The sequence below is a fragment of the Copidosoma floridanum genome, unplaced genomic scaffold, assembly GCF_036245765.1.
Source record: "Copidosoma floridanum isolate Cflo_tuat_1 unplaced genomic scaffold, Cflo_Japanese_pri ptg000016l, whole genome shotgun sequence".
In the NCBI taxonomy this organism is placed as follows: Eukaryota; Metazoa; Arthropoda; class Insecta; order Hymenoptera; family Encyrtidae; genus Copidosoma; species Copidosoma floridanum.
The window spans coordinates 10,719,692-10,742,470 of record NW_028321893.1 but is presented as its reverse complement, the minus strand read 5'-3'; the positions used below and the strand labels follow the sequence as shown (position 1 = coordinate 10,742,470).

General features: G+C 32.7%; 1 protein-coding gene across 4 annotated transcripts in view; it reads left to right on the top strand.

Moving 5' to 3' along the window:
• Positions 1 to 22,779, top strand: part of LOC106645143 (uncharacterized) — a 420,078-nt gene that overhangs the window by 143,902 nt on the left and 253,397 nt on the right. For all 4 annotated transcript variants that reach the window (XM_089592349.1, XM_089592350.1, XM_089592346.1 and 1 more), the window contains one exon: positions 10,021 to 10,168. In XM_089592349.1, the coding sequence (XP_089448475.1) occupies positions 10,021 to 10,168 (148 nt within the window). The remainder of the gene's footprint in view (positions 1 to 10,020; positions 10,169 to 22,779) is intronic.

Here is a 22,779-nt window from a genome sequence, read left to right as displayed (position 1 = left end):
CGGATCGAAAGCTAAAGGTGATGGCATGCACGGCTATACTGCTGCGAGAAACTTAGGCCGATAAGGAAGAGCAGCGTACACTTTCACATAGCCGCGACAGGTCTAGAGCTGGAGGTATGACATGGAAAGGTGAGAGAAAAACTTTTCAGTGAATATAGCTTATTGCAGTGTAAAAAATAATTGAATAGTGGGTAAAAAATTGAAAAAACGATTCTTAAAATCATGCACAAGTCTGTCGTGGTTAGGACCACGATGTCGAAAAGGGGATGGCATGCGTTTCTGCACCACGGCAACGTGGTTTTATCATCGTATCAGAATCAGGGTGGGGGGTGGCGAGTATCCTTACACTTTCCAAATGTGCTCCGGAACAGGGTAAAGAAGAAGATGCGTATGCTCCTGCACTGCCAGGAAGTGGTCAGGTCTGGGGGGGGGGGGGGGCGCATTCGTTCCACAACTGCCACGGGATTAGGGTGAGGATAAAAGATCAAATCTGGGTAATTAAAATAAATTAAAGATTTAAAAAATGGATACAGAAATATATTACTGAATTCTTTAAATGAAAATTGCAATAAATAATAATCATCATCATTCCTCACCAATTATCAATCAGTTAATCGCTCATTAAATAATACTACCAAATGTTTGCCTCGCCTGTCAGTGTAGATATAAATATTGTTTTAAGAAAATAAATCCTTGAACTGTACTTTTTGCTCGTAATGACTTACGCATGTGCGTGGGCTGTGATCCGCAGTTACTACTTTAAGTAAAGTAGTTCTCTGAAACTAACACAGTTACTCTCTTAACCATTAAACTCGTCTGACAGATTTTCAACATGATGTAAACATCATGCTGCCGTCACGACCGAAGTTAGCATTAGTGACTCGAACTACTTCGAGAACGAAAAGTCACGGTACGAGGTAATAGTTTAAATAATGGACCTCGATGATTTAACTTTTTTAATACACATTCAAGTAATAAATAACCCAAAAGAGTGCCAATCTATGTAAAAATCATTGGACAAGCCGAATATTGCATCGAATCCAACCAACAAATTTTTGCAGTTGAAATAATTTTTCTGTCTTAAAGACGGTTGATCTTACACCAATTTAAGTAGCACTATAAGATTTAGCAGCCACTTTTACCTATAGGGTAGAAATTTCATCTACCTACGACCACCAGGTTAGGTTTAAGAAGGGGGGTAAAGTTATAATGGTCACTCTATATAAACACGATTTTAAATAAATCAAATGCGTTAAAATTGGCCCGCCTTTGGTTAGACTTGGAAAAATTGGTATGCCCGTTGGTCGTACCAGCCGCATCCCCATTGAAACCTAAAGTTACATTTTATCATGCCTCTATAAATGGTGCAACCGGAATCTGGGACATACGCTTCAGTCACGAGTCATCAGCTGCCCCAACTCTTAGTTGGTTATTTCAGATTTAACCGTTCAGAGACAGCTCCAGCGATGATCGTGTCTGTAGGGACCGACGAGGAGGCGTGTCTGCCAGTTAATGCCTGAAACTGCACAGAATTGCTAAAATACGGGGAGGGTCACCAATCCCTGAATGCTGAGCTCTCGAGACCGCTTTTACCCTTAGAACAATCAACAATGAGAATGCTGGATTGGAGGCTCTAAACGAGGTAAAACAGCAGGTCCTGCTGAGATCTGAGTTGTCACTGGAACTGGTGAGTTGCTAACCAGTGACATGTAGTGTACGATATGAGTTTGCTGCCAGTGTAGTGGGCGTTTGATTCTGTCGTTTGTTGTGTGATTTTGTAAGAAGAATTGGTAATGGTAGCTGAGAGCAGGTAAGAGAGAGAGTTAACACTCTAAGAATTTGTGTGGTAATAAATGATGGTGTTTATCGCATATTTTGAATGCTATTTAAACATAGTTAATCATATTGCACCTACACATGCATGTTTACTTTATCAATGCCAAGCAAGTCAACATCTACCTAAATGCATACCTGGTGCCTTTATTATAGAGTATAAGGTATATTAAAAAGAATAATTGACTGTAAGAAGAGAAAAGGAAGGAACTTGTTTCGACCTTAATTGCAAGCTGGACTCATTAGTAAGACGTGCTAGCGATTTAACCTCAGACAAAGACGACTGATACTTCTACTGATGTGCGTTATCATAACGCTCATAAGATTGGCATCGCTTTTTGATAATTCAAAAGCTATTCTATGCTACACATAAGCCGAAGGGTTAAATAAGAGTTGGGCTCTTTAAATTTGATACATAATATAATAAATAAATGTATTAATTACATTGTACAAATCTTTAAATAAATAACAAATCAGAAATCTAAATCATAGAAAGAACTTGGGGTTTTGTGTCTTTGTGGTGCTTTGAAATGTGACTCATAAAATAAGCCGCCTTAATGATACTTTCACGTTTACTATTATTCCACAACTAAGTATTTTTAAGTAATATGTGTATCACTATCTTGTGATACAAATTTGTGTAAGTAATTAAAAAATTATGCATACTTAAACAATGATGTAAACGAAGAAAAGCTTAGTTCATTGGGAACTTTATGCTTTCAAATACTCGTAATTTAAAATAACATCAACATTAATTGATTTATAGTCAGCTTCTCATCAAGAGCAGTTTGTTTAATTTTCGACCATAAAAAGTGTTGTTATAATTGTATATATTCTGCTTGTTCTTACGAGCAGCGTGTGCGCATGCCCCCTAACGAGGATTTCGACGCATTTTTCTTAAATATTAATGAACGTCACTTTACAAACAACATTGGTCCTTCGAGTCGTATTACCCAGACACAGCGGTGGATGTACAACTTCTAACCTAGCGGCTATGTGAGTATCCGTATAAAAGCAAATTATTCAGAAGTTGTTGCGCTCATAGCTGAGTGTTCACATGGTGAATCTCATACGTGAGCCCGCAATTTAGTTAGAGAAAATATTATTGTTGATTAAAATGCGTACTGTAGCCGCATTTTCTAATAACCGTCATGCCCGACGTGATGTTACGCACTCATCGAGAGTAAGCTGCTCGTCATCGTGGACGTGTACTGTGATCAGTTTTGGCATTTTATTGAGTCAGTGCCAATCATCCTGTGCCGGTCTAAAGAGAGAGAGAGAGAGAGAGAGAGAGAGAGAGAAGTAGAGTAAGTTCTACTTGCGTAAGTAGCATTGAACTCACGATGTCCTGTTTATAGGCAGGATAAAGAAAGAGTCGTCATACTGGACGTTCAGAGAGCTCTGTTGATGTCGATCTAAGAAAGAAAGAGATATGTTGCCTCTCGATTTGCTGTCAATATTAAGGCTATTAAACAAACTAGAGGGCTCTTGGAAGTGTAGACGTGCGGCTCAAACTGCTAGAAGGCTGAAGCAGCTTCCCACCTGAAGCTCTCGGAACATACCATTAAAGACGATGTGACATTTCTAACTGAGTTTTATGCGATGACAGAGGCTCATTACGTCAAAGCAAAGGCTTGCATTCATGATGGAAATAACACCCTTTTTCCACCTCTAAAACCAGGCAGTTCGAGACCAGCACCAGATGATAAGTGTCAATTCTGTGATTGGGATAGTGACTGAGGTCAGTGAGCTTGGAGTTTGCTAGGTTCAAGACTGATGTTTTTTGGCTCATTCTACTCTCCGTTCGACCTCATTCGATGAAAAATACTTAGCTTGCCACCCTTGCGAGTTTATATTATCCATGTAGATGGCTTGCTCTTCGTCTACTGTGTGCAAAGCTTCTTCTGCAAGGTCTCTGGCGAGTAGGCTTGGCATGAGACGAGGCAGTCCCTTCATGCATGTCGAAGCGCTGATCGATCTTTGTTAAGCAACTGCATGTTATCTCCGGCTTCTTCATTCCACGTTCGATAGGTACCAGCTACCCGTCCGTTTCTCATCTAAATGCCTTCCCTGACGCTAGTCACCGTGTTATGGCCGCCGCCATGTATTTCTGCGTACAATCGTCTCCGGACGAGTCACTGTGTTAGCTGATCTTTGTCCGCACAAAGCTTGCTTTTATTCGCAGTCTCAGACCATCGACCTCTGCAGCACCTAGGTCGACCATACCAAGTCTCATGTGGCCTCTAGAGCTCTCCACGTGCGCAGGTGGCTTAAGAACGCTGCACTACCTTTCGAAGAGCTCCATTCACTTATTATTTATCAGTGTATCCTGTCAGCTCGTTTAAATTAGAATTTCATTTGCCCACCTGCAAGCTTTACATGGAGGATACTGTGTCACAAACGCTTACGTGCCAAGGGCATACATTTTTGGTGGTCCTTGGAAGGTGAAGAGCCATCTGCTCCAAAATGTAAGCTGTGACGGTCTTCAAGCTCAGCCCTTCTCTCAACTAATGGCCAACCTGCCAGCCGTTCAAGTTACACCGTCCAAGTGCATCTCGTTCATTTGCTCGAACTGGTTTGGATTACGCTGGTCTTTTTTCTCTGCTATCGGCCAAAGGTAGAGGAATCCGAACGACCAAGAGGTATGTCGCATTCCACATCTGCCTCGCCACCAAGTCAATACACCTCGAGCTCGTCGGTGACCTATCCATGGCATCGCTTCTTATGGCTCTTTTTTACTTAATTGGGTGCTGAGATCTTTTTTTAAAGATGTGAAGTGACAACGCGACTCCTTGATTCCGAGACACTGACGCTGAGCTTTGAGCTGCGCTGCGTGAAGCAGAGCTGAAATGGGACGTCATTGCTAATACTTTATCAAAGTAAGGAATTTCTTGGCGTTTTATTCCCCTAGGAGCACTTTACTTTGACGGCCTTTGGGAGGCTACCGGAAAATCCGTCAAGGACCATCTACGGAGACTCAGGAGTTTTCGCCACCTAACTTATAAGGAATTCTCCACCGTCCTCATTAGCATCAAGATGGTGCTGAACAGCCATTCCATGGCCACCTTTTCCGGAGACGCTGATAACTAAGATGCCTTGACTCCTAGACACTTTCATGTTTGCATGCCTCTTCAGTCAGAGGTAGACTCTGAGTCTTTATCCAAACTTCCAGATTTGCTCACACATCGGAACCTCGTGCGTGACATGTATGCTCGTTTTTGGTACCTTAGGAGCCGTGAGTATCAGCCAGGGAAAATACTGTCTAGTTACACTAACTATGCGTACTTTTACATAAAAAGTAGACCTTTTGCATTGTTTATTACTGTTTGTGTAGTACCTTACAGGCGAAAAATTATTACACTGTATAGAATAAAAGTGGAATGTATGTATTGTACTGCAAATTCATATTATTCTGAGAACAGTCTGTCCTTTTCGTTAATTATGTGTGTGTGTATATATACATATATATATATATATATATATATATATATATATATATATATATATATACTAGTGGGGCTCACGCCCCCCTGCGCGCACTGCGCGCCAACCCCCCAACTTCCGAATATTGTGCATCATTACAAAGCAGTATCAATACAAAGTACAATCAGTAGTTACGTAGATGCTAGATACGTAAGTCCAATGGAAGCAGCTTGGAGACTTCAAGAATATCCAATTTGTAGCAGAAGTCATACAGTTGTAAATCTAGCTAATAATCTTGAATATAAACTAAAACTCATACTTGAAAAAAATAATATCAAAAATGTAATAAAAAATTATCAAACACCCCTTACAGCTTGGTTTGAATTAAATAAAGTAGAAGATTTTGCAAAATCGCTAGAATACGTTAACATTCCAGAACATTACATTTTTGACAATAAACTTAAAATTTGGAAAAAATTGAAAGTTACACTGAAAAATATTGCTATAGGTAGATTAAACATAGTATCTCCAAAAGATCATGAACGCTTTTTTTTTAAACTTATTTTAAATAGATAATATGGGGCTACATCGTTTGAAGACGTTAATAAACATAATGGAATAACATATAAAAATTTCAGGGATACTGCAATTGCAATGGGTTTAATAGAACATGATTCTAAAATCGACAATATTTTTAAAGAAGCCATAACAATTACGTTTCCATACCAGTTAAGACAATTTTTTGCTTGGTTTTTGATTTCAGAAAACATTCAAGGAGATAAAATATGGAATGAATATAAAAAATATTTTACGGAAGACTTCGATAATGATAATAATAATTGTGCTCTTCTACATATTAATCAAATTTTGGTATCGGAAGGTAAATCATGTGAGTCTTTTAGTTTACCGACACCAGCCATCAGCAACTATATAAATAATTGCAATATTGAGGAAATATATTTTAGTAAAAAAATGTTCGATATAATGTACAAAAATTTAAATGAAGATCAAAGAAAAATTTTTTAAACTATTTGTGAACAAGATGAAAAAGTAAAACCTACTTATATAAGACACTCATTTATTACTTTATTTCTAGAGGTAAAAATATTTTGTCAATAACTTGGACAGGAATTGCATCTGTATTACTACCAAAAGGTATGACTAGTCATAGAACTTTTCGTTTACCTCTAGACTTAGATAATATTGAAAGTGTATTTTTAGAATTTGAAACGAAAAAAAAAAAAATTCAGAGAAGTTGATTTAATAATATGGGACGAGGCTTCTATGATTCCGAAAAAAGCTTTAGAAATCGTTGATAGAACGTTGAGAGACTTGTGTAATACAAAACTTTGCTTTGGTGATAAATTAATAGTATTAGGAGGAGATTTTCGGCGAATTCTTCCAGTTATAAAAAACGGTAATAGAACTATAATAATAGAAGAAACTATTAAATCATCATTTTTATGGAAATTCTTTAAAATTTTAAGATTACAAAATAATATCCGTTCTAGTTATAACGAATTTTCAAAATTATTGTGAAGATTCAGAAAAGGGGACATAGAAACATTCAACATTCCTAAATCCTGGATAACAGATAATGTCTGTACCAAAATATTTGGTAATTACAGCAGCTGTTTTGACAATACCGTGATACTTACTACACATAATAAATATACTTTTTTTTTTAACAATAAGATTTTAAGTAAATTACATGGGGAAACTAAAACTTATTACAGCATCGATAGGGCAACATATAAAGGTGTTGATAAATCAGATGATAATATTTATATAAATTTTCCCGTAAAAATGTTAAACAACATTTGTGAAGGCTTGCCACCTCATGAACTTAAATTAAAAATTGGTACAATAGTAATGTTAATTCGAAATTTGAGTATATCAGACGGATTATGTAACGGTACACGATTGCGAATTACTAAAATACTGAAGTATAACGTAGAAGGTGAAATAGTAACGGGAGAAAAAATTGGTAATAAAGTTTTCATTCCAAGAATTACATTAAGTACTGGAAATACTTCATCATTACCTTTTATTTTATATAGAAAACAATTCCCATTAGTTGTAGCATTTGCTATGACTATAAATAAGTCTCAAGGTCAAAGTTTCGGTAATGTGGGATTATACTTATATAAACCTTTATTTTCTCATGGTCAATTATACGTGGCTTTATTAAGATGCAAAAATAAAAATGGAATTTTTGTTAAGTCGATAGAGGAAACAGTTAAGAGATTAAAATTATAGTTTAGAAAGAAATTTTTTAATATAATAATGTATCTAATATTATTAACATGATTGAATTATTATTTTTTCATGTATAGGTAAAATTTATTAATTAATAATACATATCATGAATGTATATCGCGTTCATCTATTGTACCAATTTTAGCATTAATTTAAAACAGAATCGAAAAGGACGTAAGTCTTCGTTGTTTAATCAGGCTTAATAAGATGACTCATAAACTGATGCGAAACTTACATTATTTATATTAATGATACTCTAAATTTTATTTAAGTTTATGTACGTAAAAAGAAGAATTGTGTATTAAAGGACTATATCAGTGATGATGATATAATAATTATGCGCACCAATATATGTGTATACATTATTTTGTTTCAAAATATTGTTAACTCTATATAAATTGGTTTTTAAACGTTCTTAGTTTTATGAATAATGATGTTTTGCGCAACAACCCCCAATAACACATTGACAGGGCTGGCAAAATGCAACGTTACAAAATGCTAACAAAAAAAGTCAGCCCACCAAAAACTTTATGCTTACAAAGAAACCAAGGGATCCAGTAAATCGAAGTACAATTGATTGTATTTAAGTTTAGCTGATTATAGTATTGTGCAGTAATCTGTAACTATTTGATTTAATATTAAAACATACATTGTTATTATCCCATGAAGTCATACGTGGTTGAACCCCCTGGCTTGAATAAAGACTCATACCATACATCTATACTATTCATATAATATTTTGTGGGGGGCGGTGGGGGGCCATGAAAAAATGTGTGGGGGGGCTGTGGGGGGTTTTGAGAAAAACTACAACATGTCAAAATAAGCAAGAAAATAACGGATTTTTACCTTATTTTGTGGAGGGTAGGTGGGGGGCGGTAGGGGGCAAATGGGGGGCGGTGGGGGTTTGTGTGGAATGCCCCACTGAGTTAACTATATAATATAGGAAGATATATGTACATATATTAATGAAGACTTGCTTTTGCTCATTTTAGTTAAACCAATCATTACACAACTGCTTTACAAAGTTTTCTAAAGATAAAATTCAAGTCTAGAGTGTAGCTCTATCTTTTAAGGGCTACTTACTGAAATTGATGTTTCTGATACCTTTTTCGTCAATAAATCAAATACCTATTTTGATGAATGTTTCGTACTTAGACAATACACTGCAGAGTTCTAGCGAGCATTGTATTGCATCTCGTGTTATTTATCTTCAGGGCTACATGAAAATTTTTGTGACTGTTAAGAAAATTTTCTTTTGTTAGGGGGTTCAAGCATGAGTTTGATAATAAATCAGCAATTTTTGTAGTAAATTAGGTTTTACAATTAGATATATATACAATATATGTATACTTTCATAACGATTGATTGACATTGATCGTCCAATGACCTAAGTATTCGCTTTTTACTCAAAAATAGAATGCTTTAGTAACTATAGAATAATGAACTGATAAATAAATGTGCAAGGAACTTGTATATCATTTGAAAGGTTGACTTACGTAATAAGACTAATAAAATTTATAGTTTAATTTAAGTATTTATTATGTGTATATCGTTTGGAATATTTAGACTTTGTTGATTTATACAGAAAGCATTATTACGCCTAGTAGTCGAAAAAATAACATATATGTACATTTAAATGTATTAAGTTATTGACCAGTAAGAAATTGTACTGTTGCATAGTATTTTATCTTAGTTAAAAGTTGATGTTTTAGTTTACAGATACCATTAGATCTTAGTGGCGCCATTTTATTTCCTTTTCGGGAAATTCCATAATCTTCTAGCTTGTGTATTGGTCGTATATAAGCTCACTTTTTGGGATGAAAATCCTGTTTGCAATGTGGATTCAATTTGTTCTAGACTATAATGAAGTTGCTGTTATGCAAATTAGTGACAAGAGACGATCGATTTGTTTTTGTTTCGATACTATTTTCTCTTTGGTCTAGAATTACATACTTTTGCGTTATTTTTCCTCTTTGATAACGGTTAGGTTACTTTTACACTGGTAAATACAAATTGTTTTAATTTTTAAGTTCAATTATTAATTTTCTTATTTAACCCCACCAAAGCCTTCTTGCAAAACTTCTTTTTCCGAGTATTTCCAAGAAAAATCCGTAGTCTCCGAACCTGGTTATAGCCTCCACGTAATGAAACGTATTCTGGTTGTTAGGTAAGCTTCTTATAATCATTACTGAGAACTTCCAAAAAAGATAGTTGAGCCGTAGTTCTTTTAATTTGGTCTGAGCCCCCCCCCCGAATGTACGATAATAATGAGTCTTTCTGATAGGGCAATAATTCTGTAGTTTGTATTGTTATTATTATTATTATTATTATTATTATTATTATTATTATTATTATTATTATAATATTAATCTAATAAGCATTACGATTAGTTTTGTAAAAGTCACTTAAAAACATTTACCATTATACAAATTCTTACTACCGCTACCAATATTTTTCTTATACTTCTATTTATTTTTTTTGTTACTATTGTTTTTGTTTCCTTAGAACTTGAAGCTGAAGATGAATCATGTCCACCAGTTGCTACTGTGACTACAATAAAAGAAGTCTCGGCACCACCGGGAAAATCGATTGTAACCCGAAAAATTCAGCAGTTGGAGAAAAGTTTTCTGCTGAAACCAATGAAAACAGCTAAGTTAGTTAAATAATTATAATTGTCATTCTCATGTGAATCGTTTTAATTTTTTAAATTTTCTGAGTTATCGCTACATATTAAACTGTATTAGTCTTACGATGGTTAATATCATGGTTTTTTAAATAGTATTTTTACTCGCTGGTGCCACAGTAAGGTATCTTTATGTATTTTTCTACTTGTTTCCGCCTTATCTGCGATAGAGAATATGAAGAAAGGCTTGGGAGCTGCCCAGAAGCTCAAAAATTAAAAATAGGAATCTAGTATTAAAAAAAACATATGAAACAGGATACTGGCTACTAACTATATTTATAGAAAAATTATCAGTCCCACAAATCAACGGTTTTATCAACGTATTCAGGGGGTTTTTTTTTGTCTTAGTTTCATAAAACATATTTTTTGACTGTCCCAAACTGCAATTTTCAAAATTATTTCTAGGAATGTTTCGCCATTGATGTACATTATATACATAGATATTTAAGAGTCTTTTTTTTAGAATATACATATGTTTAAGGCCTTTTTTCTATAAATGTATTATAAAATATGTTTGTACAGTTACAGATAATATAGTTTCTAATAATACCAAAAAAAATCAAAATATTTGTTGATTACAGTATTTAACGTATGTATTGATTTCGTTACTAAAGTAGATTCTTGCTGGTAGGACGTTGCCTAAAAAGTATTACTACAGTTAGGTTTAAGTTTTTAGAATCAATCAATAAGTCAAGCCCAAAAAATTCATGGAAGTCGTACAGACTATCTACTTTCTTATAGTTTTTGCCAGAAGTTGTTAAGTCATGGAATTATACAAAAAAAAATCATTGTCGAAAAATAAGAACTTCCATTAGTAAGGCTGCATCATAAATAATTAAAAATATCAAATTTCTCCTAGTTCCATTATGTTTTATTGGTTCAAAAAAATTTGTTAAATATTCCAGATCGAAATGTTGCATTAAAAATTTTTAGTTTCAATACTACACAAAACATTACACTTTGTTGTGTAGCAGCACGTTAGGTCATAATCGTTCGAATAAAAACGTTTTAACAATGGCAATAAGCTTCAAATTCTGCAACAAAACTTTGTTAAAAAACTTGTTAGTAATTTTTTGAGAAAAACTTTCTGTACATGTATTTTTTAGATAAAGTATGAGGAAGTTTCAGAGAAACAGCACAAAAAGCATAATTTTTTTGAAATTTGTGTAGAAAAAATTACAATTTATATTATGTTTTCGTTACAATCGACTGTATGCATTAAAACTTGTGACATTTGAAATAAATTATCGCTTTACAGTCCAAAAATTTTTAAAAACTTTTTGAGGTACAAACGATTCCGTAAAAAAAGGCTAAGACACTTGCTGCAGTGCATTGAAATTCAGTAATTTTTCGTGAATAGTATCTCAAATTTTTTGTATTAGTGGTCTGATTTAAAAATTTTTATGCACTTTTTTGAAAAATAAATGCATACTAAAATATTGAAAAATTATTTCAATTTTTATAATTCAAGATTCACTTCTGTTAATTGAAATTTTAACTCTTAGATTATAATGTTTTCGTACAACTACACGACGGAAGTCTTAGTATTAATTAGTTCAATGTAACTGTGATAACAAGCATCTTATAGCCACAATTCTAGGCGTAGGAGCCTACTAAAATTTATTATTTTAAATTACATTATGAGACAAACTGCTACAGTAAAGTTAGAGACTTTTACTATTCATTTACGTACCTAAATATGTATTTAGTCTCATAAATTATATACTTAAATAGTAGCTACCATGGAAGAACAGGTGGTACTAAAACCGTGGCATCAAATTTTGTAAGCCAAATTTATTTATTCCGTGTTGTGCATCGGTGGTTTATTATTTGGCGTTAGAATTTGCTTTCCACACATAATAATCAAGGTTTTAATTGATGAATAAATTTAGCTTTTTTTCTTAAAAAAAGTCTGGAACACGACATGTTTGTAAAGTAAAACTATTTAAGTGTTACATAATTATACAATTTTTTATGTACGTATATACGTTACTACACTTAACATGAACACGTTCGTATATAAATAAGTGTTCAATCTATGCCTATATTTTTTTGTATTGTTGCCTACGAGCAATGTATTGTTAAGTTTAGCTAGAGATTAAGAAAACAATGTGTTCAATCCTTTTCGCTTGGATTTACTTCATTCTGAACTTTTGACTACATATGCATGCAATATGTAGTTTACATGTATGCCTAACGAATAATAATAATTCATGTGGTAATCAAATGAAACTTGAATAGCTTCACTTTCCAAGTTTGTGGTTTGTATTATAGAAAGATGTAATTAAGTATTCATGCATTAAACATGCTTGTTAATAATTGATATAATTGACTTAATACTTACATTTCGTGTTTACGACTATTTATGCATGTTTTAGAAAAGAAACTATCGAAGGAAAGAGATAAGTTACTTATTGTACAGTTCAGCTTTCTTTAATTCTAGCGTAACGTTTGTACATGTGTTCATTATCCCTTCATACTGTGACCTTGTTAGGGCTTGAGGGGTTTGGGGCTTGTGGCTCAAGTGATTTCTGAACTCAGACGTTTATCATCTTTGCATTTTAAAATGACTACAGATGTTGTTTGTTGCTGATTTCAGGGCCTAGTTATGACTTGCTAGGCCTATGTTATTTTTAAAATTATTTCGTGTAGTTACCTATCGTCTTTAACTCTATAAACCTCATTGTTTTACTGTTGTTGTTACTAGATTTAAGTTTAATAATAAACATGTCAAAGTCACGATAAGTAACATGTGGTACATTTACGTCTTTGAATTTTTTTTCTAAAATCATGTTTTTACAGATTCTTTACTTAACGTGCATTTTAATCCCCTTTTTTTGAGATTTCTTTCTATTCCATACTTTTCGTTTATAGTAATATTATACGTAGAAGAGAAACTTGTTGGTATAATATTTAAAAAAAACTCTGAATATCGGTATGATAATTTTCGTTACTATCTAATCAGTTGATCGTAAGTTAACTGTGCTCTTTTAATGTTTATTCAATTCACTGAAACCGAGTGTCATTTATACTAGTTTTGTGAGTGAATGAAGTCAGAAGGATTAAGCGTGTACCCAAATATTTTTTAAATTAGTATAAACATTTAAGCATGGCTTGTTTGTCTTTAACGCCAAAAACAATCGAATTCTGGTGACTCTACTTAAACATACTTCTTACATTTACACAGAAAATCTTTTAACTTACACAAACATACAAAACTAAAAGCTTAGTCACTGGATAAAATAAACGTGCTATTTAGATAGACTCTTTTCATTTGTAAAATAATTATCGTCAGAATTATGGCTTGCTAAAAAGTGTGGTTGTGACATGAGTTCTCACAAAGAGCAGCATCTTCTTGAAAATTTTTGCCAAAAATAAAGACTTGTATATCTTAGAAATAAATAAAAACTGACATTCGAAAGTTTTGTACCATTAAAACAAAATGATACTTCAAAAAATCATTCAATTGAATGAAAATGTATAGACGAAAATTCACGTGCACATTATCATAAAATTTATACGTGAGTTCTTATGAGAGTGAACCTGAATTAATTTTCTCATATAGATTAATAATTTGGAAAAATCTGACGACGTTATAAAAACCGATAGACTTAGTTAGCAAAATTTTGTGTCATATAGTAGTACAGATTAATAATAACATAAACAATGTAATACACACGCAAAACATTGAGTGTATTGGCTACGTCAGCAGTCACGTAGTAAGAGGGATACTGCTACGTGGGGTTACGAGAGATTTTTCTATGTTTTCTGTCACTCCTAGCCATCCTAAATGATATTTTTTGTATAATAATGAACGTTCTTCCAAATTATACAGTTTCAAATATCCTGAAACAACGAAAAGAAAACAGATAATTTTTGAAATAGACAAATTTGAATTAAAGAGAATTTGATTGTCAAATAGAATTTTTTTTTCTAAATATCGATGATGAACATTATTCAATAAAATAAATAGGCCAAGCATTTTCAAAATCTGGTTAAAAAGTCCTGAGGTAATTACGTACATGTGCATACATACAGGCACGCCCACCCTCAAATATTTTTAAAATAATAAACTTATTTCTTTTCGTATGATTCAAAATTTTTTTTAATTTTTGAGCATAAAATATTTTAACTGACGTACCAATATAAAACATACCTCCATATCTTTCTGTACTACGTCATGAATCTGTGTGAGTCAAGAGTCATAGTCCTCCACACCACTCGATGTCCCCCCACTTTCGACTTCTCAATATCTTAATTTGATCATTTATTAGGGTCAAAATATTTTAAGTTTATTTATTTTGTGATTGTGTAACATGAATCTTCTTTCCAACCCCTTGCCACCCCTCTACGCTCTCTACACTTTTTATTTGGTCTCCATACAATGATCCCCACAGATACCTACAGGCTCTTGACGCCCGCCCTAAAATAAGAAAAAAGCACACAGTTTTTTTGAAGTGAAAACTTCTTATGGCGCGTTGGGCACTTTTGTGGGTGAGCATTTTCAGCCGTTCTCGCGACAGACGAGATTCGTTCGTTCGTGCTCTCGCGACAGACGAGATTACATACCTATATGTATACTCAGAGTGTATAGGTATGCGAGAGCGCTGCATGCTATACGCAGCAGCGTTGGTCTCTTGGTCTGAGCATTATTCCACGCTCACAGTTCATGCTTGATCGCACATAGCGCCACTGCCTGGATCTCACCGCGAACTACTTGGCGCGAGAATTCAAATTCAAAATCGTATGACTTTTTCAGCAGACAGTAGGCGCAGAAATTCAAATTCGAAAGAAATCTTTGTACGTATTGGCTAATTAATGCCTAAAAATATTGGATAATGTTGTATGATTATAGAGATCAAGAGGTCGCCTATAAGAGACAAAAGGTGTTTCGTCCCGAGAGCACGCCAGTACTCATCAGTAAGGCTGATGACGTGCTCCCTGCCTTAGACACAGAAGAGGTGTGGGCTTAGAGTGACTCGATCGCGTTTATATATGAATCGTGCGAGAATTTCGCCGCTTGACGGGAGCGAATATCAGGGGCTTAGCCACCTAGCGAGTAGAGCCTGAAGCGCGAGAGATGTAAGACGCCACATGATTACATACATAAATAGTATACCAAGAATTCTTTCGAATTTGAATTTCCGTGCCTACTGTCTGTTGAAAAAATCATACGATTTTGAATTCAAATTCTCACGCGAAGTAGTTCTCGGTGGGATCCAGTCAGCGGCGCTATGTGCGATCAAGCATGAACTGTGAGCGTGGAATAATGCTCAGACCAACGCTGATACACAGTCTTTGCATGGGCATTCGTTCGTGCCCTCGCGACAGACGAGATTGAGAGTTTTTTATCTTTATATTTTTATGTACAATTTCTCATGTCGCGAGCGCACCTAAAAATGCTCACTCAAAAACGTGCCCAACGCGCCATAAGTTCAAGTTTTCACTTCTGCCTGCACTCCCGGAGTGCTACTTGTACTTGGTTTCTTTATTTTTTCAATTCACACCCTCTTCCCCACGTTTTACATGTACCGGTCCACAGACCTTAATTATTCCTGACCCTGCAAGTGATGCTAAGAACCAAAACTTCTCACACAAGCGTACAATCAGGTTTTTTTTATTTTATTTCAATGCTCAATATACATATAAATTTATAGTGGAAGATTTTTTTTACTATTTATATTTTAAGTTTAATACTATGAGCCCATTATTTCGTAATCGTTTTTTCCAGAAATAAAGAAAAATATCCATGCAACTGAAAAACATTACACCGTTTTTACATCATCTCATGGTACGTTTGTTTTTAAAGAAAAAATTATTCTATTACAAATCATGTTATATGAGCTCACTGATAAATAAACTGACTCCACTATTATACAACTATTATTTTTGTATCAAAAATACCACATTTTGATCCGTACAGAACTATAAAGTTTAAGGCCCTAATTAGAAATAATTAGTATACTGGAAAAAAGTTGGTCGCCCGGCGCCACCGAATACAGTCACGCTGTGCACTTACTTTCTTGGTCGCGCCGCATGCCTGTTTTGGGCGCGCGGCGCACCCAAAGTACCTGGCGCGCGGGACAACTAAAATTTAGATGTGCTACTGCACAGTGTAGGCATAAATAGTAGCAGTCTGCAAAAGCACTGTAAGGTAGTACAAAAGGTAATAAGTAAGGTAGTATAAAATTTTTAATGAATTTTCTTTTTTCTTTTTTTTCTAAATAACAGTGTAAATGAGTTACATAAAATTAAATTTTATTCTCCTTAATCTTCTAATTAATATATAATTTGAAAGTACTTTAACCACGATATCAAATAGATAAGATTGCTTTCCAATGAACTAAAATTCATTAAAAAGGAAACCAAAAAGAGGCACTTACATTGTCATACCAACAAAAACCCACAAAATACATATTTTTATTAATAAGTGATTGCAAGAGCTTAAATTGAAACACTGGCTTTCTGAAAATGAATTGAATCTCAGAAAACATGCTCACTGATTTTTTTGCGATGTAAATATCACATGCTGCAATAAAAAAAATTTCATCAGGCACACTAAAACATAAACTCGTAATGGCTATGTTAACGATGCTAAAAAGAAGAAGAATATTTCTGTTGTAAGTCAAAAGGGAAATAATTTGCTAATCACAGAATTTGTGTTACTAACCGCTTTATTTTCACTTGAACATTACGTGCTTGTTCAGCTTGTTGACGATCTTATCCTTATATAAATGGGTACAAATGCGTCAGTTTACTTGTAATGTTTTCAATGTCTGCGAATGAGGAGAGGATTAGATACTTTTAAAAATTAAAGATTTTTGCTAGTATTATCACGAGTTCAAAAAATTCTTTCTATACTTTATTGAAGAAAACAGTCCTTAACGTTATTTCATTAAAATGTATATGTCATACATTCACTTTGGTTACCAAAAAAAGTTGCACAAACATTCTAGTTGAGTTCTAATATTGGCTTTATTCGATTTCTAATGATTTCTGCAACAGTTGTACAAGATACGTTCAGTTTTGAAATTTCAAAATAACGACTTTTAAATTTCTTATTAAACTTAAACCAAAAAATTTTTTTGAATTAGCTAGATAGCTCTCTCTTTATGTCAATATTCACCGCATTCTAGGTAATTGTCAACTCTAAGACTTTTTTCTTTTTTGAATGTCACGTAAGTCACCAAACGTAGTTATTACAAAGTGAGTTATTAGGAGTAAAAGTCTCACACAATGGCATCCATGGAAATTTAAAATCTTTTTTCAGTAATGAAAATAATTCAAAACCTGCTAATGCTTTAAGCAATGAGTTAAGGAGTAATGACCCGAATGTAGTACAAGATCTTAAAATGTTTTTTTTTGTGAACTTATGTCAACTATGAATTATTAAAAAAACGAGTCACCTTAGTTGCTGTCACATTTTGTTGATGATAATGCTAAATCTCTGTTTTACATTCCTTTCATTCGCTTTTTGTGCCAAAATAGTCAGCATTTGTTTACCAATTCACTATTACTAACGTGCTTATCAACTAGTCATACGTAGATGTAATTACTAAATAATTTTTTCATTTATTTATTTATTTATTTAAAACTTATTTATAGACTTTAAATGTCTGAATTAATAATGTAATTATAATTTTATTGTATATTGTGGTTAGGCTTGTTAATATTTTGATTCTAAAATATACCTTAACATTTTATCTGTTGTGTTCAATGTTTTTTTAAATTTTTTTCCAACTATTCGTAGAAAAATTCAATAGCAAGAATAGAAGGTAAAAGTTAAATCAAAAATAATTTTTTTAAATAATCATTTAATATTATTTATGTCTTTTCAACTAAATAGTTACTACAATAAATTAATAATTTTTTCTCAAAAAAAAAACAAAACAAACAACACCGAGATATTTACCGCAAGGTATCGTGAATACAGTATTATTTTTCATTTAAGTATTAATTTTTGTTTCTAAAGAAAATTAAAAACAATAAGTTCGAAATAATGTAGTACTTATTTTTGTTTCATTCGATTGTTCTGTGATGGTGCCTTATAATAAGTTTTTGGTGTAGAACTTAAATTGTTTCAAAAATGTGAAAAGTTGCATATGACCTCAAAGTATAAAAGATATTATTAAAGATATTTTTAGTAATACTGACAATGACAGTGACTGCAAGACTGCATATTATTGAAAGACGATATTCGTAAGAAAAATACAACACATCCTGTATTTTTTAAATATTTTAATGGTGGTGATTCAAGTTAAATGGAGATAAGGTTAGACACACAACAGTTTTTCCTTAATGACAAAGCCATTCACTTAAAGTAGTTAATTTATTAGTGTATATTAGAATTTGGTTAAAAATAGTTTTGACAAAAATGATGTAAAGAAACGTGTTTCTTATTTAAAAAAAACAATTAAGAGTATTTTTTTAGATGGAGGAAAATTGAAAGTTTAATAATAATAATGACATCCAAATTTTGTAACAATTCTATTATAGTATTATAAAAATTTGATTAATTAAGAATTTAAAAAAAAAGTAAGTTGATTCACTTAAATCATAATATACTGTTTTTTTTTAGTAATTTTTTCAATTCTTACATACCTTAAATCTCGCTATCTTATTAATTAAATATGATCCGAGCTGTTTTTTTAACGTTTAAAAATAAAAGTTATTATACAAGTTTAATTTATTATAAATAAATACTAATAATACTTTGGGTTAAGTCATAAGTAGCATAAAAAAAATGTTTGTGTTTATTATTTATGTATCTTGTTAAATCATTACGTTAAAATTTTTTTTACCTTTAAAAAAAAAGGTGTATTTTGCTTATCTCTGTGTCAGTCTATGTAAATGTGATTGTGTCCCCTTAATTTTTAGTAACAAAACATGCATCCGATGTATTTACAATTGTAATGTTCTTTTTTTGGAATTTTTCGAGGTTTTCTTAGTTATGTTAAAGTACTGTGTGTGATAAGTTAGAAAAATTAATTTTCATGTTATCCTAACTTCTAATTAAAAAAGCTATGTTATAAATAAAAAATCACTATTGAAATAATATAGTATAAATGTGTTCCATTAAGTTAATCGAAGTAGCTTACCCTGGCTAAGGCATTTCTCTGTGCATGTGTAAATGTAAGTAATGATTTGAATTTAACTAAGTAAAGTAACTGATATAAGGGCACTACACCATCATATACAAAAACTTGTATGTAAGGATTCCCTGGAATAATTAAATATTACCGTATTCTCTTAATTTCATGTCACCTAAAATTGCTAAATAAAAATTTTTCCTTCGATTTATTAAATTTTAGTTGGTTCTACTTCATCGGCTTGGAAAAAGAAACTTGACTTTTAGCCTTTTTTTCATCGTTTTTTAATATTTAAATATGTATGAATCTTAAAAATTATCAAATTATCTCCAAAAAATGTTTAATAAAAAAATTTATTTATTTTAAATATATGAAGTTATGCCTGAGTTGATATATGCATAAGTGTATTTCGTACAAATCTCATACATCTCAGGATTTCCTCAATCACTTATTATAAGCTCTAATTTATTTGTTACGTACGTATTACTGCAAAAAAAATTTCTGTTCAATCAAAAATTATTTTTATTTATTTTAATTGATGCGATCACTAAATGGTCGGTTCAAACATTTTTTTAACTGACGTTTTACGATATCTCACATTAAAAAATCTGAAAAATTATTGAATTTCTTACAAAAAGTGTTTTATCGTATTGATAAAATAAAAAAAGATGTTTATGGGTCCATAAGTGTATGAATGTATACTTAGATAATTAGTAATATATAAGTTTTTTTCTGTCTGACTTTAATCCAAAACTTTTTACATAAATGCTTGATTAAATCTGGATCCACAAAGAAATTCTTTTATTAATAACAACTTAAACGTTTATTGCTTTGACAATTCGATATTGTAAATATAACTAGAAGTAGTATGGATAATCCAAGTAATTTTTTTTCCGGGTTACCGCGACAGCCTACTAGCCTTGTCGCTAGGACCACTCACTCACCACTTATGTGTGGGGGTGTTATTGCCTTACCCATTTCCAACCCTTATATCAATATCATACCTAATTCATGGGCACAGTGCGAGTATCTCTGGTAAAACCCTTGCCAGGTAAGCTGACACTCTCTGCACCAATGGTTCATCAGGTCCACTCGTCACTGTGTAGCCTTTCCATGGAGAGAACTCCATATTTCAGGACGTCTACTCCTCGCTGGTTAAGCTGACGCTCTCTGTCGAAGCATCGGATCCATGCTAATTAGTATCTCTGGAGAAGCCCCGTGTTTCAGGGACCAGTTCTCGCTGGTAAGGCCAGCGATCCCTGCCTGGTGCATCGGATCCGCTATTCCCTACCTGTAGCCCTAACACCGTTTCATATTTGCCCAGACCTGAAGACCTGTGTGGCAAGGAAAAAATCCTGGAATTACTCTTAACCAAAATTACACAGAAAAACCTGCCCCAAAACTGCCGGGGTTACATAGGAACTTTTTCCCGGTGAAAACAGTTTTTGAAAAAATCTGCATTCACCGGGAATTGAACCCGTGATCCCTAGAACAGAGTTTTATTAGTAACAAGCACGCTTCCCACTGATCCAACAACGCTCTAATAATCTAAGTAATTAAATATGCGAATTAGAAAACTTTTTGTTAATAATTTTGCAGTGATTTTTCGGGGAACTTGAAGTTGTTTTTGTCACTAGGATCAAAATAGTAAAATTTACTTCTAAGTGAATTTCAATCCTAAAGACAAATTCTATTCGTTTTTTGAAAATTAAATTTAATTATAGCTAAGAATATCTGTAAAATAAATGAAAAACGTTACTTAACAAGCAAATATTTGTTAACATTTAAAGTGAAATAAACTGAATGAAAAAAAACAGCATATTCAATCCAAAACAAATGAACGTTCAACTTGTTTATAAAGCCTCAAGAGTTTCATACTTTAGTTAATGAAACTTCGCTGTACATAAAGTGTGTTGTATTTTTTATTTTAAAATTTTCCCGAAAAGATTAACCAAAAATTATCAAATAAAAATAGTATACAGGGCAAGGAACACCATAACTGTTAAAATAAACAATATAGTCATTAGTATAATTTCTGCAAAAATCTGTGTCAAAGTTTCATGAATTCAACACGTAGCATTAGGGGTATCATCGCTAACTTTACTATAACTCAAAAAGGAAGTGATACATTTTTAATAAGCAAGTGTATAATAATACATTTATCATTTTTCATTTTCATTTTCTAGAAAAGAAGAGACTGAAATCGTCAAAACTGAAATAAATATACTATAAGAACATGATTACTTACACTAACTGTTTCTGTGCTGAGTCAGAAATATTTGTTGTGCGTCATATGCTCTATAAACGCATAAAAAGTTAAGAAACACTTGACAAACAACAGACATTGTGCTAAAGCTTTGTAGAAGTTAATAAAACAAATTTAATTTGATATGAAACTAATGATTTGAATTGCTAATTAATAAGTCTTACTTCTGATGAGCATATAATCAATATACTTGTCTCATGAATAAATGACCAAAATAGAAGTGGATCATCTAATAATAAATAAGATGTGAAGACTGCTGATTATAGTCCTAAATGGTAAGTCATGAGCTAAAGGGGGTATTGGGGTTTGGAGGAGTGAGTTGAACAAAAATTTTATAAGGTTTAAATAAAGAGAAACGTCATAATTATTTATTATTTCATGTAAATTCTGAGGGGTTCTTAGGGGCTGTGAAGGGAATTATAATAAATCCAACCCTAATAACTGCATATCATAGTAAGACATGTAAACACATACGTATGTATACATGTACAATCAATGTCATGTTTAAATTCTCGACCCTGCTTTTCATTATTGGTTCAAACTCAGTTTTGCTTATCAGCATCTGTTAAAAGTTAATATCGAAAATCAAGCAAATGAACTTCTTAAAGTGGTTAATGCAAAACTGGGCTATCTAAGTGGTGCTTGGATAGGTTGTTTAAGAAGCTTTTATACATTTGTGAGCAAAATTTCAGATGTGCTTATATGATCGAATAATGAGAACGAGACGTTTGAATATCGTTGTTAAGCACTCGTTTGGCATAGGCTCTTATTGACTTACACAATTTTGACAACGGAAATAATGCCATGTTTCTTCAAACATAGAAGCCAGAATGACGAAAAACTATGTCATTATACTAGTAGTTGTCCTCTTTGTAATAGTGCGTTAAAAGTATTACCTCATAAAATAAAATCAAATATAATAAACGACGAAGTTCATTCGAGTTTATAAACAGGTGATTTGATTATAGAACATCTTACCAGATGTAGACTCATCTAAAATTCAGCAGTAAATATTATGTACTGTGAGTCATTATAGAACTATTTTTAAACCTATACAAAAAATTATATATACATCTTCCTAGATTGTATAGTGGCTTAGAAGAGTCATTCCACACATCCCCTCTCCTCTGCCCTCAGCCCCTTTCTAAATAAGGTAAAATTCCATCAATTAATCTCATCTCCTAAAAGCACTTGCTCATTTATTTATATGAAAAACATCGATCAAG